The sequence below is a fragment of the Mastigoproctus giganteus genome, chromosome 2 (assembly GCF_048544385.1).
Source record: "Mastigoproctus giganteus isolate SK-2022 chromosome 2, ASM4854438v1, whole genome shotgun sequence".
Taxonomy (NCBI): domain Eukaryota; kingdom Metazoa; phylum Arthropoda; class Arachnida; order Uropygi; family Thelyphonidae; genus Mastigoproctus; species Mastigoproctus giganteus.
In genome coordinates, this window is record NC_143576.1 from 135,534,691 (window position 1) to 135,559,397 (window position 24,707).

The window sequence follows — 24,707 nt, forward strand, 5'->3', positions numbered from 1 at the left end:
TTATAAGCTATTGAATTGGTGGCAAGAGTAACATCAATGTGACTCTCCCACATGGTACTGCTAAAAGTTGGGAGGTTATTTGGTTGGTTTAGCACTTGAAAGGGTGAGGTGGCTATGTAGTCTGAAAGTATCTGGCCGTTGTGTGTGCCTGCTCTGTCTTCCGTACGGCTATGCCATAAGGGTGACCGGCAGTTGACATCAGCACACACTATGATATTTACAGTAGGTAGCAAGTTGTTGTCCAGTGTGCATTCAATGAAAAACCCTCTTTGCTTTATTTTAATTGTTTTTCGGAACAATATGTTGCAATAATCCCCCTGGAAATATTAGCCAGTGAACTGCATTATATATTTCAAACATCGCCGTATAGCTTGTCCTTGAATACAAATGACTACAGTTACTTTCCTTTGAGTGACCGCCTTGTACAGTTGTGGACACTTCCTTCCAGTCAGTAAAATCATCAGTAGTCGTCCTTTATTGTACCTAAAGCAATTCGTTATGTTGGGGCAAACGGTTTTTGCTCCTAATTGAAGTAGAACTTTCGAATTTTGCCCAAGTCGATTATCTGCACATATTGAAAATTAGAAGGACAGTAAAAGAGTTGATAATTGGTGCCATTGGTGGGCAGCACTCCAACTAACAAATTTTCTGTTTATACTCCAGGATGACCACACAGTCAGAGATCCCGAAATAGAGAGAGAGGGAATAGAAGAAACCGCATCGCATTTAGCAGTCACCAACTTGATTGTGTGAAATTGCTTTCCAAAAACCACAGAAAAGCAAGAGAAGTGATGGGGAGAAAATCTATTTGTCAGCGGAATTTATCTGTTTATTGCAGTTCAGAAAAGCATTATGACCGTGGATAGTGAATTTATTCGGCTTCTGTACTAAAACAGAATTTCTCCTTTTGCAATGACATCAAAGCATAACAAGCAAACATCTTCTAAGAATACTTTTTGAGCAGCTGTTAGTCGCACTCTGTTTGCTTTGTACTGTTAGAAAATATTGCAGTTTTGTGAAGAATACACATTTCAAAAAACAATCCGTTATTCATAGCCGATGATTTTTTTTCTTTCTTCTTTTGCACACCAGTTTTAGAAGTTTATAACGCAGCTACAAATAGAAATATTTTCTCGAAATTTCGTTAGAAGATCAAACCCAGGAAACTGCTGTTCCAATATTATTTACTAAAAACAATTACAATAAAGCAAACTTTTTTTTTATCAAATGCGCATTGCAGTGTTATCAGTTTTACACCAGTTTTTCTCGTTTCTAAAAGATGAATTTCCCTGATTTTCTCTTCGTAGGAGCAATACACGTTGAAGAAAGGAAATACATCTGTTCACCTTCCAAAAACAGTTGTTGCTACTGTTTCGCTTTATTACTTCTTATGTCAACTCACAGTAGCTCGCGTTGTTGCGTTTCAAAGGCCCTAGGCTAATTAGGGTGGGTTTAAAAAAATAATAGAAAAAGGCCTAAAAAAATACACACTTGATGTCACATTTTTGTCATTTGCATGAAATTAAATAGAAGATTTTGAAAATTGAATTGGGAAAATCAAAGAAAATAGTTCTGGCTTCACCTATAGCGAATTTCAGCTGTGTCCATAGAGCAAAATTATAGAATTTATTAGTTGACCTTTGAACTGAGTCCACTGGACCCAAGGAGATAAAAATACGGATAAGGAGCCACCGACCCCTAGACCGCCTGAACGCCCCCAATTGCTTCTGAACCCACTATCGTCCCCCCCCCTAGAAGGCTTCAGTGCCCACTGGGGGGCGGTACCGCCCACTTTGGGAACCTATGGTCTAGTCTAATAAAGGAGGTAGTGTTCTCGTATATTTTCTTCAAAATCATAATCAGTGGGTTATCTATGCCTTGTCTTTCAAGTGCCCTAAACATTGCTTTATGCTGCTTTATGGAGTCAAATGCCTTTTCATAATCCAAAAATGCTAGGCATAATGATATTATATGGTGATCCATAGTTGAGAATCCTGTCCTAAAACCAGCTTTCAGTTGATTCTCATCAAATATTCTTTCTAATCTGTTAGTAATGACCCTTGTGAATAACTTGTGGGACAACAAGCTAATTCATCAATAATTTCCAATTTCTGATTTATCTCCTTTTTTATTGAGCAAAATTATGATTGCATTATTCCACTTCTTAGGCGTCATGCCTTCATATATATATTTTTTTTCATAATGTTTTCTTCAATGCATGTTCTACCTCATCAGGAAGGACATCGGGTATGTCGTATGTGTTACTAATTTGTGATCCATCTTTCCCACTGCTGGCATCATTCCCTCGGTCCTTATATAATTCTTTATAGTAGTCTTTTGCTATTTGAATTATACCTTCTCTGCTATTTATAAGTACAATATCACTATTCTTCAGTTTCAATATCATTTGTCTTTCTATATTACTGCTCATGGCTGTCGATTTAAGTCCTTTGTTTTCCCTTAATGCTCATTTTACTTTCCTTGTGTTAAAACTTCTTATGTCCTCTCTGAGACTCTTTTTAAATGGCATAACTCAGTATACTCCATTTTGTTCTTGTCAGTGTTTACCTTGCTCTTCATTTGTCATCTTTGGTTCATCACGAGAAGTGTTTCTTGACTAATTTTTCTTCTTTGGATTTCTTTTTACCTATAGGTTTCTCAGGCTTTATCACTTTCAGAAAGTTGTTGTATTCCTCATCGATATCTTGCTCCTGAAAGGTCGGTAGAAGCTCAAACTTGTTCTTAAGTTCCAGTACATACCTCTTTTTTCTCCTCTTCTGTTATCTCAAAGACCATATTATTTACTCGAGTCAGTTTTTTCTTTTCTTTTCTTACATCTATATCAAGTGTGCATCTTACCATTTTGTGATCATTTCCAATGTTTACCTTGTTCAGGACTGTAAGATCATTCACAATATACCTTCTCTTAGTAAGTATGAAGTTGATTTTATTAGTTGTTGTTTTGTTAGTAGCCAAAACAACATATGTGCAAAGTTTGAAATAAATCTGGTAATGGAAGAAACTTAATTGTATATAAAAAATATATATTTTTTAAATATTTATCTACATAATAACAAAAATATATGTGTATGTGCACATTTCGAATTTTTTTTTGCTTTTAATGGTTTTTTTAAATTTGAAAATGGAAGAGACTAATAAAACCCATGTTTATATTTTGTGTATATAACATTTTAATTTTCAGCATAATTAATTTTTTAAATTAAACTTGAAGGGCATTATGGGGAATTACTAAGTAGGTTTAGTAGACATTTTACCATATGATTATCTAATTAGTTTATTGGAGCGAGAGGAGAATTGTTACAGTAGACCCAAATAGTCCCAACAACCAAATAAATTTGTCTTCTAACCTGGATTTTCCATAAGTTCCATTTTCCATGAGCAACACAGCACTTTGTTACTCATGGAAAATGGACCATTTGGGAAAATGTAAGAATAAGAAAATATTTTTTTTTGACTTCTGAAGTTAGTTTTCCTTTTTGGATTCTTGCCGTTGGGAGAAATGTTAATAGCGTCAGTTTCAATAAACAAGAATTATCCAGTAAGGATTGTAAAACTTAAAAGGTAGGAAGAACGAAAAACAGGAAAATTAGCTTTGCATCCGTCAAAACAGAAAACTGACGGAGAATACTATGACAAACCCAGCAGGGGGTCCGGCGCTGCAAAAACAACTTAAGTTTTATGAGGGGTCACGCACCGGAAACGCATACGGCAAAACGCACACTAGTTTCTAAAAATAGATGTTATAGTAGCTAGTGTCACAATTTGTGGTTTTTCTGAAGTGCTATAGAGACAAGCTGTGATGACACAGGAGGAGGTGTTTTGATGCATTCGGCCTACATGAAAGAGCTCAACGGATGTCAACAGGTAGGAAATAAAAAAGGAGAGGGGTATTGTGAATCACGTGCCACAAGGCTGGCTGACCTGCCAACAAATGAAAGGATAAAAATGAATATAGGAAGGAGGAGATTGGGTAGAACACTGTGGAGAGGCGTGACAGACTGGTAAGAAAAATTTGTGGATGGAGACGGACGAAAAAAGAGTGTCAGTGAGTTGGGCAGGAAGAAAAGAGTGAGAGAGTGTCAGTGAGTTGGGCAGTAAGATGAGAGTGGGTCAGTGTCAGTGAGTTGGGCAATAAGATGAGAGTTGGAGAAGAAAAGAAAGGAATGAGTTTTTTTAGATAGAGTAGCCGGTGGAGAAAAGTGGCTAAGTTCTAATGTGTAGTGAGTATGAGGGGTAGATAAGCTTTAAGTGAACAGTTAAGTCAGTGATCTAATAAGTAGTGAGAGAAGCAGTCGAGTAAGTGGGAAGATGAAGTTGGAGCGCCGAAGTCGGTCAGACAGTCAGTCAAAAGTAGACTGAGTTTCGAAGTGAGAGACGAACCCGTGCCATAGAAAAGAGGGAAAATTTTTCAAGATCCTTAAAGCAGATGAGAAGGAGTCAACTCCATTATGAAGGAACGAGATTGCCTGATATTCTGAGAGCAAGTACGCTGGAGCTGATGAAATCCGAAGCCGGACAAAAAGAGTACAGCCATTCTGATCAGATGAAATTAATGCGTCCATAAAGAAATACAAAGGTACCCAGGAAGGAATCCAGCATCTTATGTCGAACGCCCCCAGTGATTGTGAGATGCGACCCAGATAGAAAGGATCCCCTACTCGTTTAGAGAAGGATGTACCGTGAAGTCTGCCAAGTTATGTCAGTAAGTGATTAGTTTGTTTAAGTACTCTCACCATCACATCGATTATAGACACTTGATAACCAATTTATCAGAACTTTTGATTGAACACATATGTATAAGTAGTACTATATTATAATGAATAAGTTAGTGAATGTTATGAACTGAAGGACATTACCCAGGGCAAGTCAATATATATAGATAAATTTTGGAAGGGAATAGATATAAAATTTTTGAAGTGATTGATACTTGTTAATATTTGGTTAAATAAGTGAATGACTAAGTATGAATTTTGAAAGGGGATAGACGGATGTCAGTAACCCCCGAATGTGCAAGTAGTTAATTGTAGAAATTTGATAGTATTGATTACCTAGATTAGAGAAGGTTGTAGGCTATAATCTGTTAGAAACCAGAGTAATGATTTATACTGAAATTAAGAGTATCGGAGCTTTATCAATTTGGAGTAGGAATTGTTTTGTAATGAAAGGAGAATGTTAATAGATTCTTTTGAAAGTTAATTGAACTCAGGAGTAAGGAAGTAGAAACATTTTGTTAGTTTAAAAGAGGAGATAGTTGTTTATGATTTATGTAAAGGAAATAGCCCTCCTTGAGTTTGCTCAATAGGCAAATTACTTTGCTCATTTACATTCTGTTATAAGAAGATGAAATTAAATCTATTTGGTCATGAGTTTAATAAATTTCTTTTGTTTGATGTATCTATGTAAAAGTGTCCAATAAACTGTATTTTTATTATACAACATTTGTGTGTCTCTTTGTTATTCTGAGAAAAAGCCTATCCAAAGGGAATTAAACTCATCAAGGAGATTTTCCCCTAGAACTTGGAAATTTTCTGTGAAGTAAAATAGTCAGATTGCGCAAGTGGGGAGTTATTATAAAGGGGAGTTGTTAAAAGGGGAAATATAACCAAATATATAAAATAACATTTTCAAACCCCCCCCCCCCACAATTGGCCCCGGGGGCTCACATCTAGTGAGTATGGGCTTGGCAAACCCAGGGTCCTGAGCTGGATATCATCATTCTTCTCTTTCTTGGTGATTCCTTTCTACTTCTCTCTCTCTCTCTCTCTCTCTCTCTCTCTCTCTCTCTCTCTCTCTCTCAGGGGGTAACTTGGGAATTTTTTTTTTTTTTTTTTTTTTTTTTTTTTTTGGCTGGTGCAGCATAAGCCTCAGGCTTCCTTGTACCATATGGCCATTAATAATAATAATAATAATAATAATAATAATAAAGATTGTAATGATGACCACCTATGTGCATTACAGCACAGCACTTGTAGTACCATTTGATGCTTATGTATTTTGTATATATGTATCAGCTGCAGTGGGAATGTATTTTGAATTTTGATGAATGATTTGCATACAATTTATTGTTTTCAGTAGATTTAATAATTTAAAAAAAAAAATTTTAAAAGTAAAAAAAAAAATATATTAACCTATTTCTTACCCTGTAGAATACTTTTTCGTGAGTGATGCATGGCACACAGTATTGCAAATTGTTATTGCTCTTTGTGAGATCACTGGTAAGATCACTGCTCATTGAGACAGGTCCACATGCAGCCAATCATGCCCAAAGGTTGGCTTATTTGGATCCACGCAAAGGCCAGTCTGGGGGTCAGCTGATTGAATGTTTTCTATTTATATTACCTTACCATTTACATTCCATTTAAATAAAATCAAAGCACAAGCCAGCCTGACAGAAAACAGTTTTTGACTGAGAACAAAAGGTAAGTCTGGGCTGTTCTTTTTATTTAGTATTATAAAGGGAATAGCCACAATCTTAACTTATTTCTCAGCAATCAGCATCAAAGAGTAATTTATGAAGCTGTAATTGTTGATTTGCTATTATTAGCTTGTGGCACTGAAGCCATCCCCCAAACCTTAGTCTTAACTAATTACTAATGCATTAAGAAAATTTGTGGGGGGGGGGGAGAGAGAGAGAGAGAGAGAGAGAGATATTACTAATATTTCTTAGTAAATGCAATGGCTTGATGCATACAGCAAAATAAAGATGTCAAAAATCATATGAATATATATGATTGCACCAGTCACATTTTTTGAGATAAATAACGAGAAATAGTTTACAAATGGGAATGATAAAAATTGATTCTTAATATACAAAAAATATTATTTCCCTGAGTGCCTTAAGGTCAGATTTTGTACTTACAAAGCAGGTAAAATCAAGCACACCCAAAGCTCAAAAAGCTAAATTTGAAATAAATTTTGAAAGAAAATCTTGAAAATGGAAATAATTAACAGTATTGATAATAATGGTTTCATAATATTTATATACCTAACACACAGAAATATATCTGTGTGTTTGAAAGTTCATTAACTTAAGTCTTTTAAAATGGAAAGTGAAAGACACTTTCTATTTTGTTTAAATTTTCTGTAGAATTAATTTTTTTTTTAAATAAAAGGTGTAAAATTTAAAAATTATTTTTTATTAAAACTTAAACAGTTATATACAGTAAAAATTGCAATGCATGAAGAAAATATGAAATATTGGCACTGTTCAAGCTGAATTCAAATTATTGATCATTCACAAATTTCCATAATTTCAGGTGGAAGACAAGATACAATGGATTTGTGATAGCTAAAGTAAGAGACGTATACTTGCGATTGCAACGTATCTAAATGTCTCTGGATTGAGGTACCCGATATTGTAGTTGAAATTGAGTGATTAGTGTTTAGAGTTAGATTGAACGTTTCTTGCAGAAAAGTAATTAACGGTTTAGTTTTTTCCAATCCGCACTGTAATCTGAAGTTAACGTTGAAATTGCCACTCATGATCATGCGCATTTTATGTAAATCTTTCCTTAACATCACTGAACCTTGAATTGAGTATAGCAGCAAAACGAAATTAATGAAGTTAATTATATCCCATATGTCACTGTTAGGAGAAATATAGTATGTCACTGTTAGGAGAAACAACTGCTGTATCACTTGTCCATTAGGTAACAAGCACTCCACTGTACACATATCACCAACAGGACAAACACTGACTGTCGAAGCAGTTGTTTGTTGATAGATGACATCTGAGTATGGGTTACAATGTGTACCTTGTCCGTCTTGTGATATATAGACTCCAGCTTTCTGTTTGGTTTCATGCTTAAATTGAACCTTGCAATCTAAGTTTGGGATGCTGACACTAGTTATTGTCTAACCAAGTCTCAGATAGGCAAGATTTGGCATTGCTTTGTGAATTTCAATGAGGTCGGTGTGGTGCACCGTAGGCTTTGGCAGTTGAGTGAGAAAACAGAGTGCCTTCCTATCGTGGATGAATTCAAACGAGCTGTCCTGTCCTGTCTTGTTTGTAGCCGATTAGTCAAGAATCTCTTGTCGCAGGTCAGCAAGACTATGTAAAGTCCATTGATGTAATTTATGGTCGGAGTTTAGAGTCACAAACACTTGCACTATAGCCTATCTTTCTAAGGCATGGGCACTAATATAGTGATCTCAAGTGACATGGGCATGAATGGTGCTTCAAATTGACATGTTGTTTATCTGGCGTTATTTTCTTGTAACACATGAATTTATTTTTGAAGGTTGCTGCTCCCCGAAGCTTCGCTAGCATAGACAAACACTAATTTGTCAATCATTGCGATGGCATCTTTGTAATTGTTGATTTGCTATTATTAGCTTGTGGCACTGAAGCCATCCCCAAAGGGTCTCTGGGAGCATTATTTAGCCATAGAAAAATGTGCACATGTTGACTACCGTGAAATTACATATATTGAAAAGCTATAACATTTTGACTGCAATATGTTCATAATTACATCTATAATCTTCTTGAGTTTATATTGCACAAGTTGCAGGGTCTTTGTTCGCTAGCATCACCCTCTGCACAAAGTCCATTTTGCTCATTCTTCCTCACTAAAATTGCACCCGTTATTCTGTAAACCTTTGCAATAGCTGAAGCAAGTGCAACTAACCAACTTCATTGGCACTCAGTCAAGAATGCTGTACATTTACCAAGCTATAGTGGACAGATCACGCTTCAAAAACAAATTGGCCAAATTGTTTTTGATGCAGCTGTTAATTTATTCTTTGGATTGAACTTCCTTGTGGGTCGGTTTAGTATCTTTACCTATGTATTTGAAGAGTCTGTTGTTTTCAATGTCATTATCTTCATTGCTGCATAAAGGAGATGAAATGGAGTAACACCACTTTGATCAGATCATCTGAGCTTGCTCGTTGCCATCATGAACGGAATTGCACATAAATTCTCTCTGAATGTTCTGAATTATCCAAGATAAATGCTGGGAAAGGACAGTTTCTCCTTGTGCCCGGCAAACTGTAATTTCTGCAGTACATTAGTTTCTACTGGGCGATTCTAAGCTATTTATCGTTACCCCACAACAATGTTTGCGGTTGGGCAATGAGACTTTCCTCAGTTGCAACTGTGTCACTTGTCGTCTTTAGCCAAATTAATTTCCATATGACTGTCATCAAAGAATGACTGCTCTATCGCAATTTGATACAATCAAGAGAGAAGGGTGTGTCAACCAAATACCAAAGCTACGCTTTAGCCATTCTCTTTCTTATTAACATGAACATATAGCTGGATTTCTGTATTTTCCTGTGTTTTATATACATGTTTATACAATGATCATTATTAATCTCCCTTGGCCAGCGATGGACCATCGTGTTGACTGAAACAGGCACATTGATCACTTGGCCCAGAATGCTGTATTGTCTGTATGTATGTCTCAGGCACCTTTTCTGTATGAACGGTAAGCCAGGAGAAATGAGCATCTCTGCCACTAAATCCAACTTTGGTAAATGCAATGGAATTTTCTGGGTTGACAAAGCCATTCGACTTAGCACTGGAATGGTGTTGTTCTTAAGTGATCCTATACAGCTATTACAACAAGGATCATCCTGTTGATGTCATGTCAACATCAGGAAATGCAGTGCATTTCAATTATGTATCTTTAGCAGCTGGTTTCTTTGTGTCATTTTCGAACCATAGACGATTGCAAATGTAGCACACAAAACAAATCATTTTTCATAGATCTCCTTTCAACTCTCGATGCACATTCTTACGTAAATAATAGTCGGCATAAGATAAAGGAGCTTGATCATTTAAACTCATCTGCTCTGCAAATGGAGAAATGTTACATTGTACATCATTGTTAGATGGAGCAGCGGCATTGCTGGTTGAAAGCACTGTTAAATCCAACACTTGCTTTTTCTGTTTGTCTTTTAAGCAATCTTGATAGTCTTTTTCATTCTCGCTTGCTCATTGCTACCTTTGTATTTATTTTCTTAGGTCTCGTCGCTCTCGAATCTTACTTGATACTCTTGAGAACACTCTGCTCTTGACTTCAGCATCATTAAACATCTTTTCCAAAATTATTCATGTAAAAACTTTTATAGCAGCATATAACAATGGAATGTAACTAAAATGCAAGATGAAAAAAGAAATTGTTCACAAATGTTGGTATTGTTGCCGTCATATGACAAATACTTGATTTTGTTACAATCAAATGAGCAATTGGGCTATTGGTTTGAATTTCTCTGCCCTTTTTCAAGCCAAGGATGTTTCACATGAAATAAAACATCTTCCGTGGGTACAGGGTACACTTTTTTTTTTTTTTTTTCAATTATGTTTTTATAATGCAGTTAGATGAAATTCAAGCGAATGGTTTTTGAATTTGTAAATCGGTTCATTACAACTCAAAGTATGGTATCAATCACAAAAAATTCGTCATGCGCTTGGCACAGATTAGTGGTAGGAGCGTAGGAAGTTCCTCTGGCAGAAGCCACGGATGACGTCACTTGCATTAGTAGAGGCATATAATGCAAGAAAGCAAGCTTATGCAGCATCAGCCAAAAAAAACCACTTCCACTTCACCCCTCCGTTCATTCGAAATACCTGTCCAGCTGAGCCTTCAATTTATTTAGGATATAAACTTCCACAACAAGGGATGGGAGTCTGTTCCACCAACCAACTACCTGCTGGCTAAAGGCAAATTTTCCGCACATCTATCCTACATCTGTCTTTCCTCGATCTCAATTTATGCCCTCTCAGGTGATAATTCTGAGCAAGAGGAAGAATCCCATCGGCACTGAGCATGCTCAAACCATTCAAGGCTTTATACACCTCTATCAGATCACCTCGCCAGTGCCTAGTCTCCAGACACTGTAATTTGCAAAACGTAAGCTTTTCTTCGTAAGAGCAACCCTTTGTTCCATTCACTAATCTTGTTGCCCTTCTCTGTACTCATTCCAGCAGCTCTACATCCTTCTTGAAATGAGGCCTCCAGACCTGTATACAGTACTCAAGGTGTGGCCTGACCATTGCCTTATACAAGCAAATAATTACCCTGCTAGGAAAATTCCTGTATATCATTGACAAGACACCACGAGCTACTCTTGCAGCCCATCTGCACTGTCAGAGAACTTCATATCTGCCTGCACAATTATCCCCAGGTCCTTTTCATTCTCTACTACTGTCAGTGTAGTACCACAGATTTGATACATTGTTCTGGGGTTGCTGTTTCCCATATGTAGTACTTTACATTTGTCATGTTAAACTTCATTTGCCACCTCTCAGCCCATCTGCTCAACTTTCCAGATCCTGTTGCAGCAGCATAGCGTCAGTAGTGTCCTTAACAACCCTGCCAACCTTTGTACTGTCTGCAAACTTGGACATTAAGCTAGATATACCATCATCAATATCATTTATAAATACAGAAAACAATAATGGACCCAACACTGAACCCTGAGGGACTCCACTAATAACATTAGTCCACGATGAGCAGTGTCCATTGATTACCACTCTCTGTCTTCTCCCCCTCAACCACCCCTTTATCCATAGCAGCAATTTGCCTCCAATGCCACACTGCTCCAATTTGTGCAGCAGTCTTCCATGTGCAACAGTATCAAAAGCCTTTCTAAGATCCAAATATATAATATTAGAGTTATTCCCTGCATCCAGTTCTTTTGTGACTGCATCATAGTATCCAATCAAATTGGTCAGGCAAGACTTTCCCTTAACAAAACCATGCCTGTGTCCGAGCTATAACTGAAGTCTTGTCTAGATGATCCTGCAGTGCTTCTTTAACCAGTGCCTCCATTAATTTTCCTGGAACAGAAGTTAAACCCACATGTGTCAACCTTTGTGAATTGGGGTCACATTTGCACATCTCCAGTCAATGGGTATCTCCCCTGAGTCCAAGGAAGCTCTCATAATTATGGTGGGCGCCCTCCATAGCCAGGTGGGAAGGAGCAGCAGTGCGTAACACACGTTTCTTGATTACACCGGGGTTCGATCCCGTCACCACCAAATAGGGAGGATGCGGAAAGGTCAGGGAATGACCACCGCATATTCCCGGAGCAATATGGCCTTAGTTGCTAATGCTCCTAAAAACCAAATAACTAACAATAATTATGGCTAAGGGTTTGCTTACTTCCTTTGCTGCCTCCTTTAATATAACTGGATAGATCCCATCCACCCCAGGTGCCTTTCTTGTGTTTATCTTCAACAATTTCTCGTCCACTTGACTCTCAGTTATTACAAGATTATCTAGCTTACTGCCAGAGTTGAAGACATCTCTGGCATTCCCCTCGCTGAATATCTCCTCAGGTGTGAATGTTGATGCAAAATATTCATTGTTTGTTAGCTACCTGAGCAGGATCATCAACAGTTGAACCATCGATATCAAGTGGACCAATCTGATTCATCCCCTTCCTTCTAGAGTTTACTTAAGTAAACTCTAGTTTACTCTTTGCTGTTTTTCTTTGCATTCTTTGCCAAAGATTTCTCGTAATCTGCCTTCGCCTGCCTAACCTCCTTTGTAACATATTTACAGATCAACTTATATCTCTTATAGGCTTCTGTGTCACATGTTAATTTATATGTATCCCATGCATTTTTCCTCTCTGCCAGATGTCTCATTAGTTCATCTGACATCCATTTAGGCCTGAACCTTGAACAATATTTCTTAGTTGGTATGTAAAGCCTAGTAGCTTCCAAGATAAGTTCTTTGAATGCTTCCCATTTTGAATTTGCTGTTGGTAACATTATCAGTTGATCCTACTGTATAGAATTTAAATACTGTCTCAGACCATCGTAGTCGTCTTTACGAAAGCAAAAACCCTTCCCTTTACCTCTTTGGGTAAATCCCACTTCAACACACTGTGATCATTGCCACCTAGTGGTTCCTTTATCTGCAGATTCTTAATGCATGAAGAATCACTACTGATAATCAAATCAAGAGTATTACTCCCTCCAGTTGCCTCCTGAACATGGTGATGTAGAAAACAATCATCCAATAAATCCACAAAAGCCTTGCTAGTGTGTGAGTGACCAGCCCCCAAATTCCAGTCAATATCTGGGAAATTAAAGTCCCCTATTATAAGACTCTCTGATTTACTGGCCCACTCTATTTCCCTGTACAGTTTCTTATTATACTCATCTGAGTCATTAGGCCTATAGCACACTCCTACTCTCAATGCTTATGTCACACCAAACTGACTCGACACTGCCCTGTCCATCGATGGTGACTGGCTTTACTTCCTTGGATTTTGTGTTTCTTAACTAATAGCATAACCTCTCCTCCCTTCCTATCCTGTCTGTCCTTTCTGTACACATTTTACTCCCCAAATTCCAGTTCTGGATTCCTTATATCTGTGTGACACCACGGCTCTGATATCCCAACAATATCTGCCTTTGATGTTTTGAGCAATACAGGTGACCCCCGCTTAATGCTGATAGTTCGTTCCGGAAAAACAGCGCTAAGTGAATCCGCGCTAAGCGACGGCCATATTCCCATAAGGTAACGTATGTATTTGTGAGTTGCAGTCTATTCCATAGGATATTTTCTAATCAAAAATAAGTGAAAATATGCACCAATATCAATTAAAAATATTTAATATTCAAAATTTTGACATATAAAATATTCTACATAATTATGCGTTAATTAACTAACGAAAATCATGAATTTATTAATTTGATGGCCTTGTGCTCTTGAGTTTTCGTATCTTTGGACTGAAAAATGTTTTGATTTTGGGTTGTGCTTTGGCCCTCTTCCTCTCATTGTACAACATCATGTAGGGATTCATTTCTTTCTTCAAATTTCTTATTACCTTGGCACTTCGTTCCATGTCAGGGTCGTTCTCCCGGAAATAATCAGACATTTTTTCGAAGTGTTCAAAAGCTTCACTAAGTCCTTTTGCAGTCAGCGACTTCATCGGTTCTTAATCTATAGTATCTTGATCATCATCTCCCTCAATAGCAAGCTCTTGTTCTTTTATCATTTCCAATATTTCTTCATTAGAGAGGCCATCCCTGTCGTTGTCGATCATCTCTTGTACGATGTCTTCGTTAATTTCGTGTAATCCTGCTTCTTTTCCGAGCTCAACAATTTGCGTTTTAACATTTTCAACGGAATCATCAGGTTCCTGGGAATGCTTTATGCAATTTTTCCAAACTTTCCTCCACACACTCCATTCATGGTTTTCTGAGGCACTTGAAATGTTGTAGATGGCGGTTTTAATGTTATAGGATTTCCAAAACTCCTTTAAGCTCGGTACATTTTCAGTGTTGATGGCTTTAATAGCTTCGGAAAAGGTTATGTAGTACGCTTTAAATGTGCCAATTACTCCTTGGTCCATTGGTTGGATCAGAGACGTAGTGTTTGGAGGTATGTAAAAAACTTTTATGTGATTGTTCAAGTCTTCTAAGCTCTCTTTGCTTGGGTGTCCTGGCGCATTGTCCATGATTAGAATTGCTTTATAACCAATGTTATTTTTTGCACAGTATTTTTCCACTGCAGGACAGAAAAACTCAGCATACCAATCAATGAAAAGCGGCCTGGTTACCCAAGCTTTTTTATTAGCCTTCCAGATTACAGGTAGGTTTGATTTAGATAAACCTTTTTTTTTTTTTTTTTTTTTTAAGAGCCCTTGGATTTTTGGAACGGTAAACTAAAAGGGGTTTTAATTTAAAATCCCCCGCAGCGTTACCACCCAACAACCAAGTTAACCGATCCTTCGCTTTGAAGCCTGCATGTTTTTTTTCTTCTTTCGATATGAAACTTCTTTTAGGCATTCATTTCCAAAAAAGACCTGTTTCATCAATGTTAAAAACTTGTTGAGCAGTATACCATCCCTCTTCAATAATTTTAACAAATTCTTTTTTGAAAGTTTCGGCTCCTTGTTGATCTGCACTTGCCTCCCTGTATTGCTACATTGTGCAGGTTATAGCGCTTTCTAAATCTATCAAACCAGCCCTTACTAGCGTTAAATGGTTCCACATTTTTTTCGGGGTGAGCTTCCCTCAAATCTTCATATAGGCTCTTCGCTTTTTCTTTAATAATAATTGAACTTAACGGAATTCTACGTTGAATGTTGTCTTCAATAAAATTATGTAGAAGTTTCTCCATTTCAATCATAATAGCCGGCCTAGCCCTAGTCAATTTAGTTGCCTGCAGGGGAACAGCTATTTTTCCAGCTGCTAAAATTGATTCTTTATTTTTTATGATTGTTCTTACAGTTGAACCTGCCAGTCCTAAATTATTGTACACATCCACTTGTCTTTGACCAGAATCAATTCTCTTCAAAACGTCTAATTTAATTTTCAAACTCAATGTTTTTCTTACCTCCAATCTTTGTACCGCGTCCAGACAGTGTTGCTTTTTCATTCTTATCCGCCATAACTCTCTGCAAATGTAACTGCGTTGCACTGATTGTGATATGATGTTCAAGTACAGTAAACTGTCTGTATGTCTAACACTGTATGCACTGAATGATATCTAGAATTCCTCTGGCAAGTGAGCTGAAGACGATGACAAATGTTTTATTTATCTGAAAAGTTCAATTTTACCATGCAGTAAAATAAAATGGTTGTTTATTGCACGAAAATTACTGTAATCAATTATGGTGTGAGTCATTGAGAATGTTTATGGAATTTCCAAAACAGTAAAACAAACAAATTTTATGTACTTCGGGTGACCACAAGGTCAGAGGAGTTCAGAAGACAAGAGAATACTGTACAAGAAACAGCACCGCATTTAGCACTCATGGGATTGATTGTGTGAAAAACATTTCGCAAGTTATAGTTCCCACAGTAAAACAAAAGAAGTGATAGGGAGTAAATCTATTTTTCAATAGGGTATACAGTATCTTTCTATTACAGGTCAGAACAGAAAATGCAGACTTCGTAACAGCATATGACACTGGATGGTAAATTTTTCACCTTGTGTACTAAAAAAGAATTTCTCCCTTGAAACTATCCACACCAAGAAAATAGAGCATATTGAAAGTTTCAATTTTGTACATAGAGTAGAAATTATAAAAATAATTACTGTAGTTAATTTCATGGTGGCTATTTTCTCCTTTTGCCAAAAAAAAAAAAAAAAAAAAAGGCTTAAAACAGATTGGACTGAAGACGGATTTGTCAAAAATTCAATCAGCGTTATGGTCAGATACGGGTTATAATATAAGAACAGTGTTATAGCGAATCAGCGTAAAGCGAACCGCGTTATAATGGGGGCCTGCTGTACCTCAAATTCATCAAATTTATTTACCAAACTCCTAGCATTGGTGTACACGCAAGTATACATGTACCTGTTCCTATTCTTAGCTACCCTAACACAACCCATGTGTTTACTTGTACTGCAATGACTCCCAGCAGTCTCTGAAATATCCTACATCTTATTTTCCAGGCTGCTGCTCATTCCAATAGAAGCAGTGCAAGAATCACTTTCATCTCTGCCAGTGGCTACTGTTAATCTATTAGTCCTTGCCAAAGCTAGCAGTTTTCCGACCCACCTAACACTTCCTCGATAGCATCAGCAAATATTCTTGCACCCTTTCTATTTAAGTGTATCCCATCCCCGTAGAAGCAATCTCTCCTGTTAACAAGTACAGACCAGGCTGAAAAAAAATTCTACCCCTTGAGCCTTGCACAACCTTTCCAGGGCTGAATTGATTGACAAGGCTCTCATCATATACTCCCTCCTATCGTGTCTGGGCAGAATTGCAGACACTTTCAAATTCAGCCCTAATTCATGGCTTTTTTTCAACAGTGACCTGTACTTGTTAAGTAATTCTGCGGGTCTCCTACTCTTAATATCATTAGTGCCAACGTGTACAACTATATCACCTTTTGTGCCCTTAAAAGATGATATCCGCTCTACAACTTCATCAACCTTTGCCCCTGGCAGACATACCCCCCTGGTCCTGTTCCACCTATCCTTTTTACCAAGCATGTTCTCCGTTTCCCTGTAAGTAAGTTTTGTAAGTGCCTCCAAGGATGTCTCACATAAAAAAAAACTCAAAACATTTTCCAGAAATTAAAAAAAGAAAGTTAAGTACCTGTCAGATGATCTGCCATTGCTTTTGATACACTTTAGGGTGCCACCACCACTGCTGGGCTAATTAATGCTGATGCTGGAGGAGATAGTGGCATTACAAATAAAGAATCTTGAATTTTAAGCTTTACAGGAGATGAGGGATTATTCAAGAAAGTGAACTAGTAGAATTTTAATTGTCATAGAAGAAAAATTTCCTTGTACTATCGAATTGCATTTGCAATAATACCAATAGCTGGAATTGTGTGGGTTTTTACCTTATTATGGTGAAATGTGTTTCCCCTTCACTGATATAAAAAACATAAATACATTTTCAGAATCTTCTCTTCATTCCTATCGTGAGTATGTAATAGATGGCAATATAATAGCGTTCAGTTGGGGTGATTCCGTGTTCGACTGCCATTTCTTGTAAACACAAAGGCAAATCGTGCATAAGCAAATTCGGTTCGTGTTATATAAGATATCGTTCCCCTATTTATAAATCGTGTATGATCGAATTCGTGTAGTGTAAACGTGTTATACGAGGAATGACTGTATATGATATCAAAATTATTTTTTGCATCCAGTACCTTTGTGCCCACATCATAGTATCCAGTCAAGTTGGTCAGAAAAGATTTCCCTTTAACAAACCCATGCTGTGTCTGAATTATTAAATTAAAAAGATTACAATATATAGCAGCAAAAAATGTGATAAACACATGTGATCAGAATATGTGGAGAGAATTAAAAATTGTTGATTCCTAAACTTGTAACCTCATAGACTTGTTAATGCCATTTGAAGACCAAGCAAAGTTTCTGTTTCGAGCCCCACTAGACATGCAGCATAAAAGAAATGCTCTTATCAGTACATCATTATAAATAAAACTTGGAGAAAAAATAAAATAAGAACAAGGAAGAAAAAGATATCCGAACTTTCAAATGTGGCATCCATTCCGAGAATAAAGCAGGTCTTTTAATCCCTGAAGTATTTTAGAAATTATTTAGACATTTTACAAGTCAGAGTGTAAGATACTCTGTAACTTAAAAACAAAAAAAAGTCAACTTCTACTTGCCTTTCACAATTGAATATAAATGTTCTAGTTTTTCACATTGTTGATATGAAGTATGTAATAGATGGCAATATAATAGCTATGCCAGCACAGCAAAAAAAAAAACAAATTTCATAATCAGCAAGCACCATCCACCACAACTTTGTATGGGAAGCAAAATTTTATGATATTGCTAAAGTTGTAACATCAGACCACAAACGGTTAAAAAATTTCTTGTCATACAGACTACAGCCAAAGTGACAAAGTCATTGAACATTTGAAATTTAACTTCATTGTTCCCACTAAAACTGAAGGTGCCATCCTTTTTGAAGAAACAAGCAAGCAGATGAACAGCTGGCCTGAAACATAAAGAATAATTTTTGTATATGAGGTGTCTAAAAAGTAATGAGACTGAACGCGTGGCTCGAAAGTTGACAACACTGTACCACGCCTCCAACACCAACCAAGACGTACATTCTTACTTGATGTTCAGTGCAAGTTTCAACTTGATAGCGTTAACACATCTGACTTGACAGCGAGCTGTGTAAGTGTGTGTAGTAGTGACGCGTTACGAAAATGGATAAATGAAATCTCGAGCAGCATTGCACGATAAAATTGTGTGTCAAACTTAACAAAGACGCAACAGAAACTTAGGAAAAATTAAAATGGGCTAATGGAGAGCATGCTCTATCGAGGGCACACAGGTTTTTAGGTGGCATAAAGCATTTTTGGATGGCTGTGAGAGTGTGGAAGACAAACCTTGTTCTGGAAGACCTTGCACGTCAAAACTGGACGAAAATGTGACCAGAGTTGAGGGCTGTCGTGAGGTCTGATCAACATTTGAAAGTTAGAATGATCAGTAGTGAGTTGATTTTGAATCGCCAAACTGTTCACGACATTTTGACTGAGGAATTCATCATGTGGAAAATTTGTGCAAAGCTGGTTCCAAAAAACCTCACCAACGAACAAAAGGAAAACTGAAGGAACGTGTGCCTGGACCATCTTGAACACATCAAACATGTCAAAAGAGGTGATGAAGTGTGGATTTTTCATTGCGATCCCGAAACCAAACAACAAAGTTCGGAGTGGCACATGAGCAACTCACCATGCCCGAAAAAAAGCAAGAATTGAGCAAATCGAAAATCAAATCCATGTTAATTTGTTTTTTCGACAGTTAAGGTGTTCATAAAGAATTCATGCTTCAAGGACAAACAGTTCAACAGTACTATCGTGAGTTCCTTAAATGACTCAGAAAAAGGGTTAATCATGTCCGGCTGGAGATTGCAGATTCTCGGATGCTGCACCACAGCCCTCATACTTGCCTGATCTGAGTCTTCCTTTTCCCCAAACACAAATTTCACCTCAAAGGTCATCATTTTGGACAACATCCAAAAGGTGGTGACAGACCAGCTGAAGGCACTTTCAGTTGAAAACTTCCAGCATTGCTAGGCGCCTCCGCAGCCAGGTGGGAAGGTGCAGCAGTACGTAGCACACGCTTCTTGATTAGACCGGGGTCTGAGCCCGCCACCACCAAATACGGAGGATGTGGAAAGGTCAGGAATGACCACCGCATATTCACAGAGCAATATGGCCTTAGTTGCTAATGCTCCTAAAAACCAAACAACAAACAAAACAAATCCAGCACTGCTACCGGGAGTGGGAGCAACGTCTCCGGTGGTGTATGGCTTCCCAAGGGAACCATTTTGAAGGGGATAATGTTGATTTGTAGTTCAGCTGTTAATAAAAAAATTTATAGCACTAGTCTCATTAGTTTTTAGACACACATAATACCTTCTTCAGAGCTGTAAAAAAAAAAAAAAATGCATGTTTATCCTGTACACACGAAAGATGTTTTTTGTGTAAACATCTTTGACGACACCTACACCTACTAAATTTCGAACAGCTAGAACTGAAATCATGAACAATGTAATTTATGCTCACGCCCGCTGCTTACTCTACCGAGTCAACGTTTGAAAGAGGTCAGGTCAATAGCCTAATTACCCATTTGATTATAGCCATTTGTTGAATAGTATCATTGCAACAATACAAGTATTTGTATTGTTACAATCATACTATCATGTTACTCTGTCATGCTTTGTCGCAAATTACACATGCAGCGCTACGAGATCTGCAAGAAACTACAGTGTCCATGCATAATAAGCTATTGAAACTATGACTTGGCTCAGAATCTCAATGAGTACAGTCGTGAGATGGTAATGCTACACATTCCATTTTGCAATGAGGAAACAGAAGTGAAATATGTCAAGATCTATTGCGACAATGAGGGGGCTCATACTAGATTGTAAATTGTATGAATCGGACTTGGACATTTGCAAAACAATTGAAATATGTAAGACAATGTGTCAAGACAACGGTGACGAAGCATGCAGTAATGACCTGCATGGCCTTTTAATGCGACTGCAAGAAGACCCCTTTCAAAACTTTTACAATCATCCAAACAGCGAGATGAACAAGAATTTAAAGCTCACAATGCTCAATTGCAAAGAAACGCAAAAACTTGATGACAAGCAAAAGATTCTACTCATTCATGTAATTTGGAATCTGTTATCTCCCAATTGCGAATCGATTCAAATGTTCTTGACAAGCCCAGCTGGTTACGGAAAAACGTTTATGATTTGCCTCTTGATGGAAATATACAACTGCTTCAGTAATAGAGACAGGTACTGTAATGCCTATATTATATATGTTTCAACTGGTATGGCTGAAGCACGTGTAATGTAATGACCTTGGATGTGCTCAGAGCACATCCAAGATCATTACATTACATGCACACATCTGAGAGCACATCCAAGATCACTGCCCTCAAGGTATCCATTTCTCTGGTTACCAAAAGGTTTCTGACAAGGGTGGCAATGGTTAGCCCAAAGCCACCCAAGTGGTATGCCCCGAATCTAAACGTTTTTCCACAACTAGCTGGTTTATGCCAGCTCTGAGCTCATCCAAGATTACCCCCCCACTATCCTTTGCACGATATCCTCTCCCGACTCCGTTTTTCTTTGTTATGAAATGGAAATGACGTCATTTCCACGTCACAAAATCGTGACAAATTGATTTAACTACTGTCCGAAATTTAGTAGGTGCCGCCAAAGATGTTTACACATCAAAAAAAGTATATAAAGAAATAATAAGATTTTCTCTTTGGAAATCCTGGTGTGTGCATTTGTGTGTGAGAGAGAGAGAGAGAGAGAGAGAGAGAGAGAGAGAGAGAGAGAGAGGGGGGTTGAGTGAGTAAGTTATCTTCTTAGTTGAGGTTCTGTGTAATTATCCAGGACCTCAGCTAAGAGAATGAAACCGTGAATGAAATGTTTTGCAAAGCAACAAAAAATTATGATTGAGTTTAGTTGATAAAGGAAAATAACTTAAGGCTTTATACTGTTAATAATGTAAACATACAGAATAAACAATATATAGGAAGTGATTATAGCTTTTTTTTATTTATTTATTAGCAATAAATAAATGCCTTTTTTCCCCCAAAATCTATATATACATAATGTTATAGTATTTATAAAAAATATATATATATAATGAATTCCTTGCAAAAGCAAGGATTCATTTATATATTTTATTTATGACTGATCATATATTAATATAATGAAAATCATATTTATTTTTAGGCATCATTACCAGACTCTGTGTGTAGTGGTGAGCTTCTAGAAAGTAGTGCAGGATCATCAGATATCAGCTGGGAACAAGTTGATTTGAATGATTCTCAAAGAACTCTTTGGATACCTGACCATGCAGTCACATCATGTATGGGTTGTGGAGTTAAATTTTGGGTTGCAAAACGCAAACATCACTGCAGGTTAGAAATATTTGAGCATTATTGACCTTCATTCGTTGTATACAAAAAGCAAAAATTCAGTGTCTTTTTAATAGCTCTCTTTACAGCTCTTAATTCATTTCATTGTTTAAAATTTTATTACTGAACATACTTTTAAAATTGATTATCTTTTCAACTGATATTACAAAAGATATTCTGTTTTCTGTAACTTTGTTCACTGTTTCAGGAAGTGTGGCCATGTGTTCTGTGCACACTGTTCCAACCAAATGATGCCTTTGCCCAGTGAACAGTTATTTTATCCAGTGAGGGTTTGTTATTCCTGTTACAGCAACTTGCAGTCAAATAACCACACTCTTCTTCTATCTGAATCAGGGGAAAACGTAACATAGGAATTTTTTTACTCTAGTAAAATGAGTGAACTTCTGAAGTGCAATAAGCATATAATAATGAAATGTAGAAAATTTTGTTTTGTATATAATTAAAAATCCTTTTTTGCAATTTTCTCAGTGAAAATAAAATAATTTTATAAAATTGGGAGTATGCGAATGTTATAACATTATGTATGATTTCAAGCTTTTAGCGTTGAAGCATGAATTCATGTTACATACTCGTACAAATTCTTTTAATAATTACGTTAATTTGTATATTTCTTTAAAAACAAAAAAAAAAAAAAAAAAAATTGATCCTCTAATTTTAGTATTTTTGTTCATTTATATTTAGATGTCATTTATTTTAGGATACTCCTAAAAGTATAGCTCTTTGTGTGTGTGTACATGCACACATATATACATATTAGTGTAAAAGATTTTTCAAAGTTTTTATGAAGATCTGGTTATATCGTGATTGCCATAATGATTATGCTATTGTAACAGTTACATTCCAAGCCTGCGCTTGTTACGTGTAGGTTATTGAAGGGGGAAATAGAAAAATCAGTATATTTGTATAGTGCAGACATTGTAATATTGAAATAGTTCATAAAGGTTTGAAAAATTGATCTTAAGTGTAATATGTTTGTATGAAAAATTTTTTGATTGTAATAATTTTTTATATTGAATATCACATGAAATGTTTAGTTCTCTATGTGAGGTAACAACGTTTTCATAAATAGTAAAGTTCCTATTTTCATAATACCGAAAAGATGTTCTATAATGTCAATCATTTCTTTTACTAGTTGTGGATTTGTTATTTTTATGGAGAACACAGCATTGTTTTATGGGGACAAGATGTTATGAGTAAAAATATATTCTAGAATACAGCATCATTATTCCAAATTATCCCTGAAAGAAATAGCTTGCTTTAGTAACAGAGATCCAGTGTATTAATGAAAATGACATACAGATTTCCTCTTTTATGATATTATAAGGTGTGTAAAGTTTAGTGGTTTGATTCAGAGGATGGTGGACTTGAAAATTGAAGCCAATTTTTTATTTTATTATTTTTAGTTTGTACACTTTTTAGTTTGTTTAGTTTGTATAATGTGCTCAAAATCTAAGTGATTCCATGTCAGTTAATCCAGGCTTCCAGCTAGGTAACATAGAATTCCCTGAAATTTGGCACAGAAATTATGTGAAATTCAACTGTATAAAATTTCTTGAGTGATAAGATTTCTTGATTGATCATTAACAGAATAATGACCAGCTAAAGTTCACCTCCACTTTTGAACCATATATTGCAGCGTTTCCCAAACTGGGTCTGCAGACCAGTTCCAGGGGGTCCGCGAAACGGCGGTTGACCATATATATATATATATATATACAGGCATACCTCGAATAACGAATAGGATGCATTCCACGAAATCACTTCGTAAAGCGAAACTTCGTTTTCAGAGGTAAAATTGGTATGGCCAGAATAGGGATACATTCCTATGTAGAGAAAATGAAAAGCTTTTTTTTCGAACAAAGAAAAGTTTTATTAAATAAACGGTCAACTTACATACAAAGTGAAATCACATTGTAAAATGAAGTCTAAAGTTGATTGTTTAAGCTTTTTTTCTCTTTCATTTAACTATTGCCTATACGGAGTTATTGCATTTAACAATGATCGCTTAACAATAACACTTCTTCCTAAATCAGGATCATTTTCACTAAAAAAATTTAAAATGTTTTCAATGTCATTTAAGCACCTTTGGTTGTTAACACTTTTTCGGCAGGAACTTCTTTAACTTCGTCTTCATTATCTTTGTTTTCGTTGCTAACAAGGTTTTCTAAATCTTCCACTGAAAAACCATCATCTTCTGCATTCAATAAATTTCTAACATCCTCTTCATCGACATTTTCAAAACCTATTGATTGAGCCATCTAGATAACTTCATTTCTAATTTCTTGGATGTTATTTTCTTCTTCTAGTACAACTTCAGGCCATATTTTGCACCAAACTCCATTTAAGCATTTCTTAGTGACTTCTTTCCAAGAACTATCAATGTTTTCAATTGCGTTTTTAATGGTATAGTTTTTCCAAAAAGTTTTAACTGTTATTTCCTCTTTATCCTCTAGTTCAGTTAAATTGCTTAATGTTCGACGCAGATAATAAGCTTTAAATGATGCTATTACTCCCTGATCCAATGGTTGAATCAGGGAAGTTGTATTTGCTGGAAGAAACACAACTTTGACAGGAATGCATGTGTCCAACGTGTTAAGATCAGTAGGATGTCCCGGAGCATTTTCTAACAACAAAAGAGCTTTTTCTTTTGGACAAAAGAAAAAGGTTTTACTTCAGGACAAAAGTGGTTAACAAACCAATCAGTAAGTAACTCCTTGGTAACCCACACTTTTCTATTTGCTTTCCTTATTACAGGTAAATTCATTTTTATGTTACCTTTGAACCCAGCAGCTGATTTTTCTT

General features: G+C 36.5%; 1 protein-coding gene across 3 annotated transcripts in view; it reads left to right on the forward strand.

Annotated features, from left to right (window-relative positions):
* The window catches only part of LOC150089581 (phosphatidylinositol-3,5-bisphosphate 3-phosphatase MTMR4), a 371,703-nt gene extending 349,398 nt beyond the window's left edge, over positions 1-22,305 (forward strand). For 2 of the 3 annotated variants that reach the window (XM_090389550.1, XM_090389551.1), the window contains exons 13-14: positions 21,700-21,887; positions 22,093-22,305. In XM_090389550.1, coding sequence (XP_090245676.1) covers positions 21,700-21,887; positions 22,093-22,255 — 351 coding nt within the window. In that variant the 3' untranslated portion in view covers positions 22,256-22,305. The remainder of the gene's footprint in view (positions 1-21,699; positions 21,888-22,092) is intronic. The other variant, XM_090389552.1, reaches the window with a different exon arrangement.
* The last annotated feature ends 2,402 nt before the right edge of the window (positions 22,306-24,707 follow it).